The sequence below is a fragment of the Anabrus simplex genome, chromosome 1 (assembly GCF_040414725.1).
Source record: "Anabrus simplex isolate iqAnaSimp1 chromosome 1, ASM4041472v1, whole genome shotgun sequence".
Lineage (NCBI taxonomy): Eukaryota > Metazoa > Arthropoda > Insecta > Orthoptera > Tettigoniidae > Anabrus > Anabrus simplex.
In genome coordinates this window covers 731,936,788-731,962,431 of record NC_090265.1, presented here as the reverse complement: position 1 = coordinate 731,962,431, position 25,644 = coordinate 731,936,788, and the positions used below count along the sequence as shown (strand labels likewise).

General features: G+C 40.1%; 1 protein-coding gene across 3 annotated transcripts in view; it reads right to left on the bottom strand.

Annotated features, from left to right (window-relative positions):
• Positions 1-25,644, bottom strand: part of Top2 (topoisomerase 2) — a 326,551-nt gene that overhangs the window by 56,132 nt on the left and 244,775 nt on the right. For all 3 annotated transcript variants that reach the window (XM_067136112.2, XM_067136110.2, XM_068225185.1), the window contains 3 exons: positions 12,051-12,275; positions 4,567-4,708; positions 2,961-3,146 (listed from right to left, as the gene is read on the bottom strand). In XM_067136112.2, the coding sequence (XP_066992213.2) occupies positions 2,961-3,146; positions 4,567-4,708; positions 12,051-12,275 (553 nt within the window). The remainder of the gene's footprint in view (positions 1-2,960; positions 3,147-4,566; positions 4,709-12,050; positions 12,276-25,644) is intronic.

Genomic DNA, 25,644 nt, shown 5'->3' with positions numbered 1-25,644 from the left:
TTGCTAAAGAACAGCTGGGTGGTTTGCAGCTGTATTGACCTCGCGTATGCACTGTAGAAATGCACTGATAGTTCTATTTTAACGTTACATTAAACAGTGCGCTTTAGAGTGAAAATTAGATTTTGACAACATGAACAGAATATTTTCCTCGTCAATATTATTTCACGGCAGAACGGTCATCACCATTGAGTTCCGGATATCTTAGCTCAGCATGTTACTAAGTTTCATTGCAATTTGTCCGGTCCAAATCAATCAACTCCCTTGTTAGTTATATTCGTTTATGAATATGGATAGCATTTTGTATTATTTCTATGTTTTGAAAGTTTGAAATTTAGACAGTTTATGCAACAGTATATAGGTACTGGTTGTATACCACATACCAGGTGAGTTGGCTGTGCGGTTAGGGGCGCGCGGCTGTGAGTTTACATCCGGTAGGTAGTGGATTCAAGCCCCACTGTCGGCAACCCTGAATATCGTTTTCCGTGGTTTCCCGTTTTCACACCAGGAAAATGCTGGGACTGTACCTTAAGTAAGGCCACGGTCGCTTCCATCCCACTCCTAAACCTATCCCATCGTCGCCGTAAGACCTATCTGTGTCGGTGCGACATAAAACAATTGTAGAAAAAAGTACATCATATGCAGAAACACCCCTAGCTATGCACAGGTATGATCAATAAACTCTTCATATTCGTGAATAATGAAATACGAAGCGTGTTTAAAAAGTGTTTGAGTGACATTCAATAATACCAATATAATGGTCTGTTATTGGACATTATAAATTTTCCAGCTAACTCATTCTTGGTTGCCTGCGTTTCGCCCTCGTGTGCTAAGTTAGGCTCGTCAGTTGGGACTTAGCACACCACCCAAGACGCAAGGCTAGTGCATACCGTGGAGGCCACTGCATAGGCTATTTGAAGCCACCAGCAGTGCCAATGCACTATGAGAGCTATGTCTCATTTGCCTGGCCATCAAATGATGCAGATGTTGATTCCCATAGGGAACCTAAAATTTGTCCTGAATGAGTAAATTTATAATACCAATATAATGGTCCGTTATTGGACATTATAAATAGGTTCCCTATGGGAATCAACATCTGCATCATTTGATGGCCAGGCAGGCATCTATTTTTGGAAATGAGACATAGCTCTCATAGTGCATTGGCACTGCTGGTGGCTTCAAATAGCCTATGCAGTGGCCTCCACGGTATGCACTAGCCTTGCGTCTTGGGTGGTGTGCTAAGTCCCAACTGACGAGCCTAACTTAGCACACGAGGGCGAAACGCAGGCAACCAAGAATGAGTTAGCTGGAAAATTTATAATGTCCAATAACGGACCATTATATTGGTATTATAAATTTACTCATTCAGGACAAATATTTTAGGTTCCCTATGGGAATCAACATCTGCATCATGACATTCAATAACCGCAGAAATTATGCATTTGAATGTGGATCCTAAATGTGATGATAAATACAATGTAACTTCTTACACAATATCTTGAAGGGAACTTACAAAAAAGAGAAACCATGAATCAGTCGTTCCCAAGCTGGGGTCCAAGTATACCAAGTGTACGAGCCACTACGTCTACGTAAGGCTAGAAAGAATTGAAATAATAACTGTAGTGATTATTGAATATTGATTAATACGAAAGGTATAGTTTGCAGAATAGGCTCCCAAGTGAAACACAACTGAAGAAGAAAAGGCTGTCAAGAACTATTCTAAATGAAAAAAATATCTGTGGATGTTCCATTTCGGTTGTACTTGTTTGTTCTGCTCTTTTCTCCCTTTCATGTCGAAGATTTTCCATTTGCAGTTGCAAAACCTGTTTTTGCACTGAAATGAGTTCTTCTGTTTTTTCGAGAACACGCTGTCGCTTTTCAATCTTTTTCGCTTGTAAATCTAACACTTTCATCTGTTCCAACAAAACCACTCTTTGTAGCTCTCCAATAAATTGTTAATTCACTCGTCAGCTGACAGATACCACAGCCAGTGAGCGAGACTCGTCTCAAGCTGAAGGAGACAAGTCTTGTTAGCGAGAAACAAACTTTATTCATATACATGATGAGTTCTGCCTCGCAAGTGACTTCCGTCTCAATCCTCCTTTGAGACTTGTCTCCGAGTTACATCTCATTTTTATTCATATCACCCATTGTCTCGTTACCAAAATTTGATGCCTGCCTGGCCGTCAGATGATAAGATGTTGATTCCCATACGGAATCTGAAATATTTGCCTGAATGAGTAAATTTATAATACCAATATAAATGGTGCATTATTGGACATTATATTAGCCGGAAAATTTCGATATTGGGTGTACAGTTATGCTTTTTGTGTAACAGCAGATGGAAGAAAACAGCCCCCATATGTCATATTTAAACAGAAAACAAGTCAGACTTAAACTGCCTTTACATTTTAAAGAATAGTATTTTACAGAGTAATTTAAATTCAAAATTTCTCCTTGTCACGATAGAATGCGTCTTCCGGAACGTAATCAGTCCGTACGCAACAAACAATATTGTCAATGCCAATGAAACTGCATTGATTTTTTTTTAAATGCCTAGCCCATACAGGCTTTTTAAAAGGTGATGGGGTCACTGTACTGGGTTGCAAGGCAGACGGAAGCAAAAGACTTCCTCCCCTCGCCATAGGAAAGCTCGATAACCCACGATGTTTCAAGGGCGTTGCCAACCTTGACACAAATAAAACCCGCACTGCAATTTCGTGCCGCAAGTTTCCAAAAAATGCGAGGATTATTTGCGTAAATATGGTATGACGAACAGATCAGATTAGATGTAGGATATAGTAGTTATGTAGAAATAAAGTTAGCACAGGATAGGATGGATGGAGGGCTGCATCAAACCAGTCTGTGGATTGATGAGCCAAACAACAGCATGGCATCTCTAAACCTAAGAACTCTTAAACCTCAAGAGTAAATGTCAAGCTCCTTTAGTCCAAAGCAAATACCTGCTGATCTCCGCGCTGTTGTTCTTTGTGGGACAACATCTGCTGGTCTGATCTGCGTAGGCGAGAACTCTTCATCCGATGTCATTTCACCACTTGAAGAATCATCCGAGTCCTTGCGTTTTCTGCCTTTTCCTTTCTTCTTAGGAGAGTCCTTACCTTTGAAGTTCAATTTGGTCTGCTTCAAAACTGAAAAATATAAATAAATAAATAAATAAATAAATAAATAAATAAATAAATAAATAAATAAATAAATAAATAAATAAATAAATAAATATGAAAAATAAAATAAGTCGAATTAGTAATAATAATGTTATTGGTTTTACGTCTCACTAACAACTTTCTTACGGTTTTAGGATATACTGAGTTGCCGGAATTTGTCTCACAGGAGTTCCTTAACATGCCTGTAACTCTATTGACAAGAGGTCAACATATCGGAGCACCTTGAAATAACACCAGACTGAGTCAGGAATAAACCTGCCCAACTTGAACGATTTACCATTTGAACTACCCAGTCCAGCGCAAGAAATTACTGATTACTTTCTATTCCAGAGGAATGTACTGCACTGAATACATAGAACCGTACATTAACTAAGAAACGCACTTTGTTGTTCTCTCTCCACTATCAGGCTAGGATGACTACAAATACAGAACAGTATAACAACACTACCATCAGACAGAAGTCACGTTAAGTTAATCTTCCAGTTTAATACATGTTTACCTCATACACTATATAGTCAAAACTGGTTAAGTTGCCCCCCTCTATCGCACTTCCCTGGTTAGTACGTCATTCTTTAAGACGTTCATAAATCCCACCATAAAAACTTTTAATTAGCATTCCCGCCCACGTTGCGTGCACGAAATGCCGGCAACAATTGGCCTGGTTTTGGTAGAGAACTTAATTTCACAGACCTAGCGGATCAGCCTACAGCTGCAGGCAGCTATCCGCGTCAGTCTCAAGCCAATCTTTGATGTGGGCGTGTTTTTGTGGATCGCGCATCAGTAGCTCGTGTGACGTATTTGAGCTTAATTTTACTTTCGTAAGTGAATTGTGTCAGAACATACATAAATTAGGCCTACCGTACTTAAGCATAGTGGTTTGCAGGACATTCAGTTATGGAGAAGAAAGATGACGAAAAATCAAAGTTTATTGAGAAAGTGGATGCTAATCCACACATGAAACGTGTGCAAATCGCCTGGATGTTGCCCTTTCCTAAGACAACTTTAAACATAGTTATAAGCAACATGTATAGTTCGCATTTCTAAGAACTTTTTTTTCTTGATGTTTTACCCTGTATTATTCCTTTATTTCATTAATTATAATTGTAAACACTTGTTTCTTTGTTTTCATCGTAGTTATTTTTACGTTCAAACCTAACCTTCAATTTTAGAGCATAATTGTTTTTTATATTTTAGCATGTTCCCTCTTTCAGTCATTTTTTTCGGTCCCCACAAAAATATCCTAACCAGTTTTGGCCAGACTTTCAGAGCGGTATTACTAAACTTATACGCAAATCTAGCACCATATTAGAAAGCATAAGATAAAAAGTATAAAAATTACATATTAACAGAACTAGTATCAAAATCCTTAAACAAAAATGAAATGTACCCTTTCGTTTCGATGCTTGTTTCTTCTCAATGTCTTCAGGAGATTTTCCCAGACGATCCTTTAAGCTTTTCGTCTGACCCTCACCCATCTGGTCGATTTCATCCTTATCATCTCCATCGATCTCTCCCTTTTTCTTTCTGCTCTGGAAAGAAAAAAAAATTCCTTTACAGACATATCAATCAAGTCAATTTACACCACTGAAGACTCATCACATATCACTGAAAACCTACTAGGAGGAATTCATTAAAGATTTGCATAATCCACTGTTTATTTAAATGCAACAGGAGGAAAAAATGGTTATATGTTTCTAGAAAAAAATTTTTTTTCACTGCCTAATTCAGGGTAGAAATAAGATTTAAAATACTCCACAAATTCCCCCTCAAATTTACAATTATCGACTGAAAACTTGAAACTCTCTACAGTGGAACTGCTAGGACGACTTCATCCTCCTTCCTCATCACTCATGTCGGAGTAACAATTACTGTCCCTAAGATTTATTGCAAGGTCCCGAATTGTGTTGACTCTTGGCAATTCTTTGTAAAGATCCTCCTCCTGCAGTTTTTTTTAGCATGAACAACCACACACCGTCTGCCAGTCTTTGATCGTAACACTATCGAGAGCTTTGTGTGCAAATTGTTTCCCGTTTGCAAGTCAAAATTTATTTGTTAACTTTACCACTTCATCATTCACTTTAGCCCATATCATTCCAACTGGATTATATCGACAATGAGATCAAACAGATAAGTCAGTGTCCCAATTCCAACACAATCTGATCTGTTTTATAGGCATGACATGGGCTAGTAACTCCACCTTTGTATCTGTTGGAAATGTGTTCCTGCAGCCACTGTTGTACAGTAGAAGTCCGCTATAACGAGTACGGCATATAACGAGAACTCCACTATAGCGACGATTGTTTTCTGTCCCTTCAAAATTCCTATATTGACCTGTATAACGTCCTTCGGTTACAGCGAGAGCCCTATCACTGACGCATCTGTTATTACGAGCAATTAAGTTCACACGATTTTTTCCGTTACCGATATTTATGCACCCCAGCGATGATATTGCATGCGATCGATTACCTTCGGCATTGTTTCCTCACTATGTGTACTAGCGAGTTCTCTTGTCGACATTCGAAGGCGATATCGGAGTCGATTAGTATTACCCGTCAACTGCTGTTCCGTATTTTCATAATAAATGCATAAATAATGTGTCCGATAACGAATGTTAACTCGTTAAAAATTAAGGCTGACTAAACGACCGCTTAATTTTGAGGCTAAATACTGCAATTAAGTACGAATGGGATACACCTCGAGATATGGCAGAGTGCTCAATTGATTTCAGACGTTAGTTTAGATTTTCTCGCGTATGGTTAAATTACGGAAAGGCTATTATGAAAATTTATAGCGAGAAGGTTATAATTTCTTTACTGGCGTTTGAAGTGTATTTTCATCATACGTATAGTACGGTTAAGTTTGCATAGGTGATGCTGTTTGAATAAGAGAACTGAAGTGTTTGCCACAGAAACCTCTGGAGTGATACCGTATTTCTTCGAATCCAAGATTTTCTTTCTCAGAATCTCATGCCAAAACTCAAAGGGTTGTCTTGCATTCCTGGCCTAACAGAAGTTAATGTATACCACTGGCAACTACCGTAGTAACCACGCTGCTTCTTTTCACACACGCACAAACTCATTGACAATAAACGACTGCCTCCTTACTATAGCCATAGCCTACATCGCTAGCCACGACAACCGGTTGTACAGTGCCTGCAACGTCACTGGATCTCAGGAAATAGTGTAGAGTGTATGGCTTTCTATTAGCTTCTACAAAAACGTTTCTCAGATCTGCAGAATGGCATCAAAACATGCGAGCCTTCAAATTCTTAGAAAGGCCATGGCTACTCAGTGGCAGAGTTATAACGCGTCTATTGTAGGTATTTAACGCTCAATAAAATTAAGTCTTAATAGACAGCACGAATATTTTCACGATGGATAGTCGTAAAGATACGTGGAGAAGGTATTGCCGGCAAATTTTCAAATGGGTTCTAGTCGATATTATGATGCCAATTTTAAGTTAATGGTTACCTGTATAAACAACTCGTAAATGTAGAATAATTGTGGAGCCGCAAGAAAATACGGCGTAGGGCTAACTAAAGCCAATATTTAGCGTTAGCGTGAAGACAAAGAGCTAAAAAACAAAATTGCGTAGGCCTACTGTACAAAAAAAATGCATTCAGTGGTCTGCAACAAGGACGCTTTAAAGAAGTCGAAGATGAAATTGTGAGGTATGTGCACGAAAAACGCAAGGGTGGAATGGCCATACCGTGGTGCAATAAACTCGCTCATTGACTTTCAACGTCCGCGATTAGGCCTATACATCGCTAGCCGCTGAATTTGGCTGAACCCGGCAAGCGAGACGTGACTGTAGTGGTAGCCGGTTATATCTGATGCTGAGCAAAAGTAACAGTTTTATAGACAGCAAAATAATTTCCTGATGGATCGTCGTATAGTAGAGACGCATAGCATAGGTATTGCCGCCAAATTTTCAACGGGCTCTATTCGGTATTATGTTAATTTTAAGTTAATGGTCCTTAAACCCGCAGAAATAAAGAATTATTCTGCAGCCGAAATAAAATACGGCTTGACGAAAGTTAATGTTTGGTGACTAAAAATAGTCTAAAAATGCGTAGGCCTACTGTACAACAAAGGCATTCATACAAAAGTGGAAAATCAGGAGAAATTTCGCAGCGAATCGCGACGTACTGCGACACATCACTGATGGCAGAATATGTACAAATTCATTTATAATTCAATACATTAACAATTCTATTTGCCCATATATATATTTTTCATCATTTACATGTGAATACTAAATTCTGGACATACCTGAACTGTAGGAACATGTGACTTCTCATCCTTCAACATGGGGATCACGTTACGACAAGTTGTTGTTCAACACACCAGTAGCTGACTTAGCCCTCTTCAGAAACTCGGAACTAAATTTTTGCTCAAAGCACTTGCCTTGCTGAACTGATTTCAAAGTTAAACGCTTCTCCAAAGTTTGTTCAGACAGCAAGGATCTGAACTGTGTTTTTGTCTTTGTGACTCCTAAAAATCCTTTCACATTCTGCATTGCTATGTGGAATTGATAAAATCACCTTAGAGAGTGTCATATTTAAGTACACCATCAGCTGATTTCATCTGACCTACCAATGCCCATTGAACATCAATTCTCCATTTTGCCAGGTCTGTTTCTTCGAGCTGAAAGTTACAGAACTAGGAGTGCAGAATATCAGTTTCTTTATGCAAATGTTCCGTGTCACTAGTCAAAATGTTCGGACACTTGTTAATGAAAAATCCAAGGCTAGAAAATGCCTTACTTATATCAGAAATATTTGAACTTCTGCATTAATTAAAACATCTTTGAATGGAAATTTGTGCACCATGTAGTCAAACGATGAAGAGAAACACTTTCTAACAGACTTATAGAATATGCACTTTTCCTCGGATTTCAAGGTGTTCACTAAACAAACGCACAGTTCCCTATCATCAGATCTCAATCATCTCTTTGATTTGCTGGAGTATGATAATCTACATCAAGGAGAGAGGAGGATCTTTTAATAACGCCCGGTTTCACAAACCTTGCCATCACATTCTTCAATAGTTCCTCCAAAACTGACCTCAATAAATGGATGTGCAGCATATTTGACTGAAGAGCTACATTTGGATTCTCAAAGATATCCATAAAACTTGAGAGAAAAAGGCAAAAAGATTTATGTAAGTTTGATGAAAGGAACATGAAAAGTCGTTCTTCACGTGACAATGCATGGTTCTTAGTGTCATAAGTAGTTTAATTTTTTTAGTGAAACTGATAACTGGGTTTTCTTTTTAACTGAGGAGTGTGGTGAAATGTTATGACAATCCTTAACGTTTTCTGACAAACAAGACACACCTGCACTTAAACTGTCCTTAGGAATTTTGTAAGTCTTCAAAGTTCCCATCTGAGAATCCTTACTCACAATTTCTTTCCTGAATAATGTAACCAAAGGGTCCCACTGAAGCAAAATCCTATCTAAACACCTTCTTAGTGATAACCATCGAGTAGGCACATGCTTCAGTATTTTCCTGATCTCTGTGTTGTGTAAAGTCTGAAATTCTCTGAACTTTTCTTTCCTCTTTGCACTCCTTTCCAGATAATAAAATATATCAATTATACTTTCTTCTACATTTACGGGCAAGCATGCCACACCCTTCTCAGCAGCCTACGATGATTATGTTACTATTTTCCCGCTTCAAACATCCTGCCACACCATTCTTTAATCCTACCATTACTGGAGCATTATCAGCACCAAGAGCTAGGCAGTTTTGTAATGGAATGCAGAATTCCCGAAAAGGTGAGAGCAAAAGATTGGCAATGTTAGCTCCAGTAGCATCCCCTTCTAAATTAGGCACAGAGAGTAGACAATTCTGAATTTCATTGAGTTCAGGTCTAAAAAATGTTACAACAATGGGATATATCTTCAAGTCACTTTGCTACCTTAAGTATCAACAGAAAATGCATTCACCTGCAAATGTGATTCAATTTTCGCCCTTTCTTCCATGCACATTTCTGTAATGATAGCCGCTGTTTTCGTTCTAGCACACCCGTATCGTTTAGCAATTTCCGAATCAGGAAACATTTTGCGAAACAAAGGTCCCGCGTGATCGGCACAATTTACAGGCAGGTTATGTTCTACTATAAATGACGTAAATAACGCCTCGGCATTCGTCACAGGATTTACATGAAAAGTTCAGTTTCTGGTTTCTTTCTACACACTGGACACTCTCCTTATGTTTTTTCGTTTGCATATGCATTTTCCGCCATGTGTAACTGAAAAATCACACCTACATATAGCACAGAATGTGAACGTTGGTTCCTTTTTGAATTCACTCACACGGAAACTTTTCCCTATAAGCACTTTTAAACACTGCATCATATTTCTTTTTTGACATTTTGGCCAAAACAAATATTAAGGCACAACACGAGCACTTCTGCACGTCTTGCCCCAGGTAGAACGACTATGGCATGCTACTTCTAAGGTTAGGTTACTCCAAAGAGAATGTTACTCGCTTGCAAAGAGAACGACTGTATTATAGACCAAAGAGCAGCACATGACTAGTCACCATGCCCCGTACTGCCCTCCGGTATCATTAATAGAACTACTATCGACCAGCCATACTCAGCCATATATTGATAGAACGAGGAAATCCGCGGTAGTTCAAAATAATATGAAAACTACGGATATTGCTCTGAAAAACGGGAGATCGGACCCGGCGATCGGGAGACTTGGCACACCTGCATATGATTTTAAAGTACTTTTGAAGCCCGATTTAAATTTTTTGAAGGAGACAGTGTGGTTCATACGGAAATACAGTACTATATATTTTTTTTCAGAATGAAATTAAACATACACTTTCACGTAGTATCGGATTTCGAAAAATAATATACAAGTAAGCCGTAGTGTACATATCGTGTGCAGAAATCCAACTTTTGAACGAACTGATTGCCGTTTCAGACAGATTTTAATGTATATGGGGGTTTTTCCTACTTTTATACAAAAGTCGGATATAACAACAATCCGTTATAACGAGTAACTTTTTCGCTGTTATGGATTCTCGCTATAACTGACTTCTATTGTATATCTGATTTAGGAGAGTTAATGTTCAGCAATTCGTCTCTTACTTATCCCTTATGATTGATCCCTCTTCCAAGTAATTTGGCAAGCACTGAAGAAACCAGTCTTTAAATGAGTCAGCATTCATTTCCGAATGATAATCTGAATCCTTGCTGCCAGGACGGGAAAGAAAAACCCATTCACTGACACGTACAAAGCCGGTTTTCGCAAACCCTACACGACATAAGATCAGCCTGTCTCCATTTCCTACGGGTAATCGCAGGACCCTCTTCCGGATGAATATTGCCATGTGTCCTTCCTGGAGTAGTTCTGATTAGTCCAGGTTTTATTCACATAGAAGAAAGGCCTGTCATCACCAGAGATCCATAACAGTATCCACTGTATACAAAAATTTTAGTCTGGGTCAATAACGTGTATATGGAAGATATACAGCCCTTAGAGTTAATTTTCTCCTTCATTAAGAACACCCAATTTCTTAGCTATTGGAAATTCTCTATTATCATAAAAGTAAAATATTGTTGGCGTAAGACAAACGTTTCAAAATATTCCAAATTTGTTGCACATTTCTGATCTGAGTGATGTTTCCCTGGTGATCTAAATGTGACCTTATTCCCTACTGACAATTCTTTCTGCCCTCGGAAAGAATAATTGATACACTGCAAGCTTGAGCCGTCAGTTCCGAGAAAAAACTATGTTCTCACGTACTTCTTTGTACTTTGAAAGCTTCTTTAAAAAGCCTTACACGCTGTAAATTATACTTCTCGTCTGAATGTGTAAAACTTCACGAGTAGTACGACTATCTAGTGCACAACTGCTACTCTGCTTGCGAACAGACATTACGAATACAAAACCTGAGCTCACAGCTCTCCTTAAACTTCCACCACACTGACCTGATACCGCAATATTGTCACCCTAGCTTGTATTTCGCCTAGAGCTTCTCCAGATGAACTTCCCCAGCAAACCTAAATATTTAGGCACCTTATCTTTCTCACTCGTGAGGGAGAAGCAGATGTTAAAATTGTCCGTGTTCAAGGGCAGAGGGTATATACCGAATGCCTAGTCGTAGAATCACAGGGCTTGAACAGAGAGTTTCAATATTTTTAGTGCTCTCACACAGCATCAGCAAAACAATTGAATCTTTAATGACTTTCCTGCCTGGAAAGAATTATAGATATCTAAAGCAGCTCGCCAGTGTATTTGTTTATTTATCTAGGCAACATCGCAATTTCCAATGGCCGGCCGGGACGGGCGAGCAAATCTGGCTCCTCCTCATGTTCATAATTGCTCTGTGTTTAGTACAATAATTTTGAAGAGATTGTAACAAGAAGGAAAAGTTGTTCACAATATATTCATACATTTATAATACACATGTACCAGACACCCCCCCCCCTCCACGACAGCTACGATCGTTAAGGCTTTAAGTCCATAAAGGTCTGAAACCGTGGTTAGCTCGTTCGAGTCCCATAAAGTCGAAGTGACACACTTTATTTTAATGACATGTTAATGGCTCACCTACATTGGAATATCACATTATGAAAGATCTCGAAACTTGCATGATAGGTTCATTAGAACTGTGTTGTTAACAGGTTGGTTATGTTGATGAAAGAACCTAACTGCAAAAATATATATTTCCGGAAAGTTTTCTCTCCCTATTTGGCTAATTTATAGACCAAATCTACTTCATTAATTCCCATCAAAGTTTCCACCAATACAGCACAAGAAAAACCGAAGAGAGGGGTGAATTTTTATGTACATATCCACTATTTATTTTAGCACTTGCAATATTCCTCTTGAGATACAACATTCCTTACCTTTTTAACTTTGTCCTTGGCATTTTCTGCCTTCTCGTATTTCTTCAAAAGCTCTGCATCACACTTTGGTTCAATTCGTCTGCCATTTGGTGATGGTTTAGTTTCGATTGCAAGAGCCTTCTTGACCCTAGGTCCAGCCCCACCAAGTTTCTTTCCACCAAGTTTCATAGCCTTAGGACCAGTTATTTCAGCATCAAGCTTCTCTTGAGTTTCCACAGTATCCAGCTGCAAACAAAATATACAGTATTTACCATATTAGTAGCAACAATGGCACCCAACCTGACAGTGTTTAGCACTTTGGTGGTAGAATCTGCTATCATACTACTGGTGTGCAACCTGAGCAATACAAACAAGAGTGAGGCCTGCCTAAACCAACAGACACATTCAAAAATAGGTTGTATAATTAAGAATAGAAGATTTCAAAAACAAAGACAACAAAATTTTTACAGGTTTGAACAGCAAAATAACAGAATCCAAGCTGATGTTTAACACACAAGCTGAAGATTAAGTTACAAGTATCACTTTCCAGGCACCTACATAATACCTAGATAATTTAACATCATACCCTAGACTGTAATAGAGCAGAATGGACAAATATGTGTATCAGGAAATTGATCAAAAATCCAGTACATCTCAATTAAGTATCAGTTTCAAGAATAAATAGAGAACTACCCGATGTACCTGCGCTCCGCTACGGAATTCTACATTATATATGGAATTCGCAGTAAAAAAAACTAGACACATAGGAATTTATTACATTTCATTGCTCTTAGCATTTGAGAAACACCACAGCGAGGTCACCATACATCGCATCTCTAGTCCCAGTTTGTTACAATGGCAGCCCCATTTCCTACTGTCAGTCTCAGTTGAGTTCGGGAGTTTAGATTATAATGACACGTCCCCTTGCCAACTCACAAGTCACACTCGACTTAGGAACTTCTCATTACAATGGCACGGTCCGTTGCTTACAGACAGTTTCAATCAAATCGCACGGTTGTTATTTTAAGGGCAGGCCCCTTGCCTGCTGGCAATCAAATTATGTTGTCGAAAGTGGTTCTTAGTCGAGTTGGGACTTTTCACTATAATGCAAGCCTCCTTGCCTGTACTCCCTGGCAAGTAAGCCTACTGACTAAAGGCGGGATTTCACTGTGGCAACATTTGGGCGACATGGAGCATGCGACAGTGAAGCATGTTGCAGTCGACTTTCAATTGAAGAAACACGGCACGACATGTAGCGTGCGGCTGTGTGGCATGAGACATGTTGCCATCTGTCGAACACTCTAGTGCCGTATGCCTTAAAAATACGCTTGTCGAACAGTGTCGCCCGGGATCCAGCACTGTGTGGATCGGTGCTACAATTTCCCTGCGACAAGATGAAGTGGGCTATTGAAAACACTGCGAATTTAATTGGGGATTATCACAATGCTCCGGAATTGTGGAATGTAACATTGAGTGATTATAAAAACAGTAGAAAAGAAAGCATACGTTTTTAAAAAGGCCCCCAGAAAAATATGACTGCAGTGTCCGCGAACTGAACAAAAGTTAAAAAATGCGTTCAGCTTTCCACCAAGAGCATAAAAAATTCAGAAAACGAAAACTGGTGTTGCTTCTCCACTGAGAGGAAATCCGTGGTTCGCGTATAATCTACTTACCTTTCTCATTGACATCGATGCTCGAAACGTCAGATGACAAAGAGGAACGTGAGGTGAATTGATTTTATGCTACTGTTTTCCTCCAATAAATGAAATTTAACTGCTTATGAACTTTTGTAAATAAAATTGTGATTTATTCAATGCCCACCAGGCTGAGTGGCTCAGACGGTTGAGGCGCTGGTCTTCTGACCCCAACTTGGCAGGTTCAATCCTGTCTCAGTCTGGTGGTATTTGAAGGTGCTCAAATACGTCAGTCTCGTGTCGGTGGCACTTAAAGGAATTCCTGCGGGCCTAAATTGCGGCACCTCGGCGTCTTCGAAAACCGTAAAAGCAGATAGTGGGATGTAAAGCCATTATTATTATTATTATTTTATTATTATCATTGTTATTCAGTTCCTGGTTTTATCCTTATTAGTACTGGCAATAGTTTGCACTAGAAATAAGAGATAAATATTAAAATAGAATTTAATGACATCATAGTACTAACTACTACTACTACTACTACAACAAACTTGGCAGGTTCGATTCTAACTCAGTCCGGTGGTATTTGAAGGTGTTCTAATACTGTAGACCTACGTCAGACTCGTGTCGGTAGATTTACTGGCACGTAAAATAACGCCTGCTGCACTAAATTCCGTAACCTTGGCGACTCAGAAAACTGTAAAAGTAGTTAGTGGGACTTGAAAGCCAATAACATTATTGTACAACAACAACAATAATAATAATAATAATAATAATAATAATAATAATAATAATAATAGTAATAATAAATTCTACATATCGGTATATTATGGCATTTCCATGCCTAAGGATTTCTCGAAAATACGTTGTTTAATAGCATAACAACAAATGGTTCTATTTTCTACACTGTCAACACACAACAATTAATCTACTTTTTATTCGGATATTTTTCGCCGCTACTCTAATTACGCAGTCTACCAACACTGTTTCATCATAGTCTTTTTCTTCCTCACTATGTCTACTTATTGCCGGCCCCGTGGTGTAGGGGTAGCGTGCCTGCCTCTTACCCGGAGGCCCCGGGCTTGATTCCCGGCCAGGTCAGGGATTTTTACTTGGGCCTGAGGGCTGGTTTGAGGTCCACTCAGCCTACGCGATTAGAATTGAGGAGCTATCTGACGGTGAGATAGCGGTCACGGTCTAGAAATCCAAGAATAACGACCGAGAGGATTCGTCGTGCTGACCACACTACACCTCGTAATCTGCAGGCCTACGGGCTGAGCAGCGGTCGCTTGTAAGCCAAGGCCCTTCAAGGGCTGTAGTGCCATAGTATTTCTGTCTACTTATTGTCATAGTTGCCACGAGTTATCTTTCTCCTAGTATAACTGTATTAGGAATGTGAACTATAACGGGGTAAAATGATCAGAATAGGGTTAGGATATTCTGCTTAAAACTAATACATTTTAATTTTTTTAAATATCATTAAATTCCAGTGAATAAGAAGTTTATAAAATCTTCCCGTACCTCTAGGCATACACGACCATCTGACAAAGTACTAGAAAAAATCATCACTAATGGCTTTCACCTCTTGAAAATTCCAACTTGGTTTGTTTGCCAAGGGCTCCATGCCTTGTCAGCTTGGATCACTCCGCACCATGCACATTTCCGGGATGATTCGTGAGATGATAGGTTGAGAAATTCGAAACAAGGAAGTATAGCTGTCACCAGCCGGTCAAAGTCGAGTGAGGAACTGTTTTCTTGGTGAACGTTTGTAGTTGGCGACAAGTCTGCACAATGATGTAGATGTTGATTCCCATAGGGAACCTAAAATATTTGTCCACAAGTGACGCATGCTACACCCGGCAACACATGTAACATACCACATCTTTTGTGCCCGACTGACAACAAGCCGCATGCCACAAAGAGCAACATTTGTTGCCAGAATCCCGCCTTTAGGGTTTAACCTCACTCTTCTTGCAACATTGTCTTTGTCTCGTTTACATACACTGCAGAAAAAAAAAACAAAAAAAAAAAACCCCTAGTACACATGGAAAGTCTAATAGATTTTGATCCGATGACAGCAGAGGCCACCTGGGGGATAGTAGATGTACTGATAATGGATTCAACGTCGTCCGCCAGCAGATAGAGTAGTGACACAGCCGCTACAGCACCATCTGCATGTACCCTTTAATAGGTAATGCTTACAATCATAAGGCTCAGTGGGACATAAACGCGTGAAGCAAACAGGCGCCATGCCACGGAGACGCACTCGTGCTTCCTACAGCAAACTCAGCGAGTTCGACAGGGTTCAAATTGTGGCCTTCTGAATGGCAGGACAGTTGTTTCGGTGAAATGACTCAGTGGCAGATCGTCCATCCATCACAGCACAGATAAGAGGGTTTATGAGCCCAGAAGTGTCAACACGAACTGTTGCCAAAAGGTTACTAGCAGTGAGACTATTGGCACGCACACTTCTAGCCCATCATGCACTCATGCCACAGCATCAAAGTGCACAGCTCGACTGATGCCGTCAGAGGATCACTTGCGAGATGGATTGGCGGGCTGCGGTCTTCAGCGATGAAAGCAGATTCTGCCTGCACACAAGTGATGGTCGTTTGAGCCTACAACGTAGACCTGGCGAGCACTGTCTTGTAGATTGCATTCGTCCAAGACACACTGGCCCCACCCCAGGCCTGCGGTGCGATAAGCTACAAATCTCGTTCACCTTTGGTGTTTGTGGAGGGAACGCTGACCAGCGCTCGGTACATCAGAATGTTGTAAGACCCGTTCTTTTGCCATTCTTGCAACAGGAATGGTGATGTGTTGTTTCAACAGGATAATGCTCGCCCACACACTGCACGTGAAACCCAACGTGCTCTGCAAGATGTGCAGCTACTTGCCTACCCAGCACAACCTCCGGACTCGTCTCCCATCGAGCACGCGTGGGATATGATGGAATGACAACTGACTCGTCAACCCATAACTCTTGCACAACTATGTGAAAAGGTCGAAAAGGTGTGGAATGGAACAATGTATACAGTATTCGCCATCTGTATGATCGAATGGATGCCAGAATCAGTGGCTGCATTGCCGCCCATAGAGGATACACCACGTACTAATATGGGTGTTTCAGCACAGAACCTCAGTGCTGCCTGAGCTATTGATCTGTAAACATTTCGTGTACTCCATATGCACTGTTTCAACAATAAATCTTGAGTGAATTGGAAAACTCTATGAGGGTATACTATTTTTTTCTCCATCAACGTCTATTTTAGTTATCTCAATCTGTTCAATTTTATTTTAGCTGAAGAAGGCCACTAAGTGGCTGAAACTAGTCCCAAGACTGACGTAATATTATTTAGTAGATATATTGTAATGAAAAAGTGGACCCTCTTGTCTATTTATTATAATTGCACTTCAGTACAGAACAAAAATGAAATGTATAGCTTATAATTAAATAAGCTACATGTCATGACTTTGGTATGATTTGCAGACTTGGCCTTTGTGTATTCTTACTGACCTACGGCATACGTTCATGTAATATATTTGCTTGTGTGTGTTATTATAGTGTGGTTTCACATAAGTCCGACAATTAATAGCAAATTTCAAGAAGGGAGCTGAATTATTTACACCAGACAAATACTGAATCATATGGTTATAGCAATGCATACATCAAAGATAAAGGCAGAAACATAAAACATAAAATTAAGCGAGGTTTAGAGAGAGTTTGCATTTGCTTAATTCCTCACTCAGCTTGAAACCAGCCTTAATCATGAATATCTTGATTGATCATTTACTTGGGTAAGGGAACCTCCATTATTGATTCTTACACTTAGGTTAGTTTGTCGATAGTTATGTCTCGTGATTTCAATATGTAACTAGTCATGTTGGCAGCAGTGATGACAATTTAAAAAAACTTGTGTGACTAGAGTAGAATGAAGTCGGGAAGACAGTTTCGTATCTTCGACTGCGCAGAGAGACAGAAGTATGAGGTGTGGTGATGCCAATTTGGCTACTCATAACAGCATGAATGTGTAAACATTTTTCCATCCAGTTATATCTTCAATTCCAGAGATGACGTATATATTTTGTGGGCTTAAATGTTTCCTGTAAGTCTAAATTAATTAAACCCTGAGAAAGTGTTTAGGGAAATTTTCAAGATATTAAGGAAGGTAAATAGATGGGCCAGTTTCAATGCCGTAGGATATTCGCCGTTTTAATGCATATCAAACATTGCTGCACGCAGAACATTTTTACTGAAATCATCGAGGTCTGTCACTGGCTTCTTCCTCACAGGGTTCTTCCCTGGCGACCTGAACACTGCATTATTTTTATTTCCAAAGCTTGTTTTAGCCTCTGTACTGATCGCAGGCCGATACCACACACAAGTGCTGTCTTCTTTTGAGGCGTGGCAACATGGTGTTCCTCACCTTCCCCGTCTCTGAATGCCTGCCGCTGCATGCTTACAAAATACAAATACACTAATTACTATTTACCTCGCCTGTCGATGCAATACTTGTCTTTTAGCTCTTCCTGGATCCATCAAATAATTCCCTAAATTCGTTGATTATTATATTTACAAGTAAAACTCGAAACATTCATTGTGACCCGCAAAAACATGAACCTCTTACTGAAATGATTCTGTTGGATTAGCGAAAAAAAAAAAAAAAACGTCCTGCTACAAAGTGCGCGAATGTTACTGCGCAACCCTCTTCAAACCACCTTCCCGGCTGCGTTATACTCTAGTACTATACCGCTGGTCATAAATGATACCGGGAGTTTTCTCTATAGAGGCAGGCCCCCGTTTTCCTACCATGTCACATTCGAGCCGGGGAGATTTTATTACGACAGGCATACAATTTCCTACTGCCAGTCAAAATAGACTTCGGGAGTTTTCATAATTTATTATTATTATTATTATTATTGCAAGCCCCCTTGCCTTTATAGCCTGTCATAATCGAGTTTGGGTGATTTCATTACAAAAGGCAGGCCCCTTGCCTATTGCCGGTCACACTCGATTTGGGGAGTTATGGTAGGCTCCCTTGGCTACAGCCTGTCACAACTGAATTCTACTGCCGTTCAAATTATGTTGTCAAAGGTGGTGGTTGTTGAAGTTAGGTTGTTTTATAAAACTTCTGTGTTAAATACATGTTCTGTTCGCCCCTGTGGCTGCAGAATCAAAAGGTTGTCAGGGCAGCTTACACAAGACATAAAACCATAAAACCATCATTCCTTAAATCTGTGCCAGCAATTTTTAGACTGCCTCTGAGCTTTGATTCACTGTCATTACCAAGCATACTTCAATGGAAAATTCCAGACATTTGAATAGAAAGTGGCAGTCTGAGGGAATCACAGGAATGCTGGGAATGAAAATTATTTCTCCTGCACTTCATCCCATGAAGATGGTTGATTTGATCACATTTCTATGTAAAGACTTCACATGCAGCCTGGTGCCATTACACAGCTTAGGAAATAGATTCTGTAGCAGATTATAGTTTCTCCAACTATCACATGGACTGTAAGGTGGAAAACATGTGGATTTAAAGTGCAGAGGAACTCTACAGGTAGTGGACCATTTCTACCTCTATCTCCATCACTGAGTCCAAAAGTCTACATCGCACCATCTCAGTAGGAAGTGTGTCCAATAAGGAAGTACAGAAGCAGTGTCCTCCTTAGGAGTGAGAATAGCTCTTTCCTTGAGCCAATTGGCCAGCAAGTCAGTGCCATACATTAAATAAGATGCAGCTATGATAAACAGGAACTACAGTGTACAGGAGATCTATGTTAATGTAAAAGAAAACCTGGTAGAACAACTAGAGTGTTGTGAACAAGATGAGTCTGAAAACGTGGAAAGCATCAAGAATAAAAGGAAAGAGGAAGAGGAGATAAGGTAATGTGAATGACAAATTATATTTACTTCATGAAGCTGTATGATAAGGGACAGAAGTACGTTTGTTCGTACTGCTGTAAATGAGAGAACTGTACGCAGAAGCTCGCCTGTGCTTTTTTAGGTATAAGCGATAGATATAGAAAAGGAAAAGAAAGTAGGGTAGGCTATGAGTAACATGGACTACAGTAAACAGAACCAGGAACTACAGTATACAGGAGCTTCCAGAAAGCATAGAAGAACAACTATAATGTTGTGACCTAACAAGTGACTGCGAGATTTGTGGCCACGTAGCTATCAGCTTCCATTCAAGAGACAGATTGTTCAAATCCCACTGTTGGCAGTCCTGCATATGGTTTCCCATGGTTTCCCATTTTCACACAAGGCACATTCTGCAGCTGTTCATTAATTCCTTCCCACTCCTAGCCCTTTTCTATCCCACTGTCGCCATAAGATCTATCTCCTTGCTGCGAAGTAAAGCTAATATTAAAAATTAAAGAAGCGTTGTGACCAAAATAAGTCAGAAAAGTTGGAAAGTATTAAGAATTAAAGATAGATATACAGTATAAGAAAAGAAGATGTGGATGACAAATAAAAGTTACTTCATTAAAAAGTATAAAGTTGACGGACCACAGAAGCACGCCTGATCATTGCTGTAGATGAGACAAATGACACGACAGCGAGTGTCGTAAAATTCTCTCGCAGAATATCATCTTCCTCCTGCATATCTTGCACAATTTGCCCAAGCGGAAGCTGTAATGCTTTCGATCGCCTTGTTCGCGAGTCTGTCAATGTCACTCTTCAGCACTTTGACCTAGTGCGGTGGCAGTGTTGTAACAATATCTTTCAAACAGTCTGTGGCAGAGTGGTGACTATCTCAAAAAGGGTTGGTTTTAGGGCAATACAACACGGTTTTTGGTGTCCCGATGGGAATAACTGAGATATGTTCTTCCTATCGTATGACTTCAAATGAGCTTTGTCTCGACCTTATAAAACAAATTTGATTCTTGCCTATATTAACCTAGGCTGTTGTGGCGAATGGCCTAAATCTAGGACAGAAACGGAATTTTGAAAAATCCTTCCTTAGTGCATCTCCCGGGCAAAGGATGAAGCTATGATCCTAATTTGAATTTCTAGGTCTTTTGGACTTGGAGATTTCGTGATCAGTGAGTGGTATTTGGCTTTTATATATGTAGACTTCAGAGGCAATTTCAAACCTTTTCATGCAAGTGTATTTATTAAATTACTCAATTCAGTTCCTTTCCTAACAATACTTCTTTAGTTATACATCCTTAGTAAATTCTGAAGACTTCAGTCTACACTTTAGCCTGGTTCCTTTTCTTGATGGAAAAATGCAATTTCCATTTATGGCTATGACAGCATGGGTGCTATTAAGGTACCGAGGAAGGTAGGTCAAATAATGACCGAGATATTATTAGATGTAATTCGTCAGATTATAACTTGTTAAGTACTGAAAGGTGGAAAATATATACCATTCCATTAAAACAAAAAAGAAGATTTCATTATACAAAGTCAATACGGAACAAATATATTTATCGACTGTAAGCGGAGTGTTTCGAGGTGTCAGTGAAGAGATGGACAGCTTGAAAAGACATTAGTAATCAAATAAGCTTCAATGGAAATTTTAAAAGCAGGAAAGAACATAAAAAGGAGGCAAAGTTAGAATTCAAGATGACATATTGGGGAAAGAATCATTTATCAGAAAGGAATTAGCGATTGGAATAATTTATCAAGGGAGATGTTTGATCAGTATAGAACTACTTTGAAATACTTTAATAAATAGCCAACTGGAGGCTAAGTGGAACATTTCAGTGGGTGAGAAATCAAAGTAAAAGGGACAACTTTTCATCACAAGTTGAAAACTTGTCTAAGTTTAAACTTTTTTCTTTCCACAATTTGCTTTATGTCTAATGCAGATGACGACGATGGGATAGGAAAAGGCTCTAGAAGAGGGAAGAAAACAGCCGTAGCCTTAAGCTACAGCCCCAGCATTCGTTTGGTGTAAGAATGGAAAACAACAGAAACCCATCTTCAGGGCTGCCGACAGTAGGATTCGAACCCACTATTCCTGAACGTAAGGCGATAGGTAGGCGACCCAAATGAGAAAGCCACTCTCTCGGTTTTAAACGTATTATTCCTACAGGAACCTTATATCACAGTTTACGCACATATAAATTTGAATTGGATGTTCCTATCAGTGTGTTCCCTTTTTTGGAATCATTCAGAGGCCTCATTTTCTCTGCTATTGCCATTATCCTCACTTGATTAGTCCACTAAATTTCTAAGAAATTGTGATATGTAAGAGAGAAAACAAGCCACATACCATATTTCTCTGAATCCAAGGCAATGTTTCTATCTCAGAATTTCATGGGTAAAATCAAGGGTCGCCTTGCATTCGCGAAATAACTGTAATAAGCACACTGGCAGATACCACGGTAATCACGCTGCTTCTTTTCACACCCCGGCTACTAGGTGGCAGAGTTATAACATGTCTACTATACCTGACGCTTAGTAAAATTAAGTTTCAATAGACAGCAGGAATATTTTCGTGATGGAACGTCGTACTATAGATACGTGAAAGGTATTGGCGGCAGATTTTCGACGGGTTCTCGATATTTTGATGACAATTTTACGGTAATGGTTATTAAAAAGTTCCCTGCTGCAGTGAAATTTGATGACTTAATTTTATGTCGTATCAGCCCACCAATGACCCGATGCTGCCTTTAGTTATTATTGGTTCGGGTCACCGGTGACCTGACGAATTTGACCTTGGTTAGTCCCTGCTATGAAAACCAAAATAATGATTGAGCCCTTGTTGTGTGCGTTATTGTTGAGGAGACATTCCGATGTATTTACCCCTGTGATAGTTTTTCGATTCAAGCAGTGCGTGACCGTGAAATAACTCCGGAAGAAAATGTTAGTTTCTCGTTCATTGATCTGTTTTATGGGAATATGTTAATTATCCGCCTGTTGCCACTTCTTAATGTATGCCGTATTTTTGTATCCATCTCTTGGCAAAGGCTAGAGCAAAGTGTAGCTTCCACCGAAGTCCCAGTCTCATCCATGGCTGTGACAATAAGGAAGCTGCTAGGGTATGGGTGGTGCTAAGTAATGACAATTGAAGCACAACTAGTGTCCGAGTGTTATGAAAGGTGTTGCTCATAGGGTCAGTCGTGCTGCAATAGCACCTTCTGGTCCAGTGAGCAAAGCAATGGCAAACTACCTCACTCCTCATCTTGCCTAACACGCCTCATTTGGGCTCTGCCATAGTTTTTGCAGTTTCCCTATAACTGCATAGCCTTTGGTAGTGCTATTTCAGGATCCAACCAGCCTCTGGGCTGATGACCCAACAGACATGTTAATTATCTTCATATTATGCTTAGTAACAAAATAATATCACAAAAAAACGAGGCTTTATGCAGGGTCATCATCAGATACTGGAGAGAAATCACCGTCGCTTTCATCACTTTGTTTCAAATTATAAGCAATTCGTCCGGGATCTAATGTCGCCCTAAACCTGTTTATTTTCCGTGCCACCGGTGTGTCAGATGTGAAGGCTCAAAGCAAAAAAAAAAAAAAAAAAAAAAAAAAAAAAAAAAAAAAGGGGGGGGGGGGGGGGGACGTGAACTTTATTGTAAATCTTATCTATGGCAGATGTCCGGCTCCATGGCTAAATGGTTAGTGTGCTGGCCTTTAGTCCAGAGGGTCCTGGGTTCGATTCCCGGCCGGGTCGCAGATTTTAAGAAATGGTTAATTCCCATGGCTCAGAGACTGGGTGTTTGTACTGTCCCCAATATTCCTACAACTTACACACCACACATAACACTACATTCCACCACAATAACACGAAGTTACCTACACATGGCAGGTGCTGCTGACCCTCATCGGAGGGTCTGCCTTACAAGGGCTGCAACTCGCTAGAAATAGCCACATGAAATTATTGTTATTATGGAAGATAATAAACATATCAATAACCAACCCAATAAATAAAAATCTGAGAACTTATATCCGCTTACCTGAGAGCAATGTAGAAAGGAATGGGTTACACGAGATATCAGCCATCAGCAACATTGTAGGCTTCATTCACCGTAACTGGGCAAGCGATTCCCGCATTTAAGTATAGGTTACATAACAATGAGAGCACAGGGTGACCCAAAGCAACATGAATGGATAATGCAAAAATTCTTCCGGGGCAAATCAAAATTTTTATTTGCTATTTGCTTCACATTGAACCGACACAGACAGGTCTTATGGCGACGATAGGACAGGAATGGCCTAGGAATGGGAAGGAAGCGGCTGTGGCCTTAATTAAGGCACAGTCCCATCATTCGCCTGGTGTGAAAATGGGAAACCACGGAAAATCATCTTCAGGGTTGCCGAAAGTGGGGTTCAAACCTACCATCTCCTGGATGCGAACTCACAGCTGCTCACCCCTAACCACACGGCCAATACACCCAGTCCAATCGAAACTAGCAGTACGCCTTGAACTCTTCCTTCAATAGGAACACTATGTTGCCATTAGTTATCAGAAATATGTAACTAGGACGTAGTTACTTACTCCGCAATTTTGGGAAGCTCGCACCGATGGATAAGTAACGTGCTTCATGACGCTTGGTGACCCAAACCGCAAGGAAAGTGTTAAAACACTCAGAAATGTAGAATAACTGGGCAACCACAAGAAAATACAGCATAGACCTAACTAAAGCCAATATTCGGCATTAGCGTGAAGACAAAGCTAAAAAATGCGTACTGTACAAAAAAATGCATTCGGGGGCTCGCAACAAGAAAGCTTTAAAGAAGTCGAAGATGAAATGGTGAGGTATGTGCGCGTAAAATGCAAGGGTGGAATATCTATAACACAGCGCGATAAATTCCCTCGGTGACCTTCAATGTCCGTGATTAGTTCTACACATTGCTAGCCGCCGAAGTTGGCCAAACCCAGCAAGCGAGACGTGCGTGCAGTGGCAGCCGGTTGTACGTTAACTGTTTGATAAAAAGCAGGAATATTATCCTGATGGATTGTTGTATTGTAGATATATGGAACAGCTATTGCCGGCAAAGAACATTCACATGATTTTACAAGGCGCTTTTTAAGCTGGATTTAAACTTTTTGAAGGAAAAAGTGGGGTTCATCATGCATTCAGGGTCATCTTGGATTCGGAGAAATCTGGTATATTGTGACAGTATGCTTCTTTCCAAATGACCAAATATTGCTTTATATGACTAGAAACAACTGGCCTCTCTGTTGCCAGCATGACACGTGACTTATTTGCCTTAGTGGAGAGGCAAAATTTTATCGGGAGATATAAATGTAGATTCCCATAGAAAACCTGAAATATTTGTCCCGAATGAGTAAATTTATAATACCAATATAAATGGTCCATTATTGGACATGATAAATCTTCCAGCCAACTCAATCCTGGTTGCTAACGTTTTGCCCCAGTGTGCTAAGTTAGGCTCATCAGTTGGTAAATAGCACACCCACTAAGGCGCATGGCTAGTGCATAATTTGCATACAAATTTGTATTTTTTATTTCTCTATTCCACCTTTCCAATACAATTGATTTTGTGTTGTTGGAAATTCATATTGCTACAACACTACATTAAAAGGGAAATCACTTAGCAAATGGCATGGGATAGTCACCAAATAGTGTGTGGGGCCTCTTCTGGCCCTGCGAACTGCAGTGAGACGCCGTTGAAGTGAGTCGACAAGTTCCTGGTAGTCCTCTGGATGCAGCTGACACCAAAACGTTTGCAGGGCGGCCGCCAATGCTGGTCTGTTCATGGGTGCAGGATTCATGGCACAGAGCCTGCGTTCCAGGACATCCCAGATATGCTCGATAGGGTTCATATCGGGGCTCCTGGGTGGCCATGGCAGTCCTTGGACCTCCGCTGCATGTTCCTGGAACCATTCCGGGGCAACGTCGGAACAATGTTGCGGCGCGTTATCATCCTGAAACACCGCAGAACCGTCTGGGTGCTAGAAGGCTAAAAATGTGTGGAGAGGTCTCCGAGCAACTCAACATGCCGCGTACCATTCAAAGTCTCTTCCAGAACAACTAGGGGGCCCATTCCA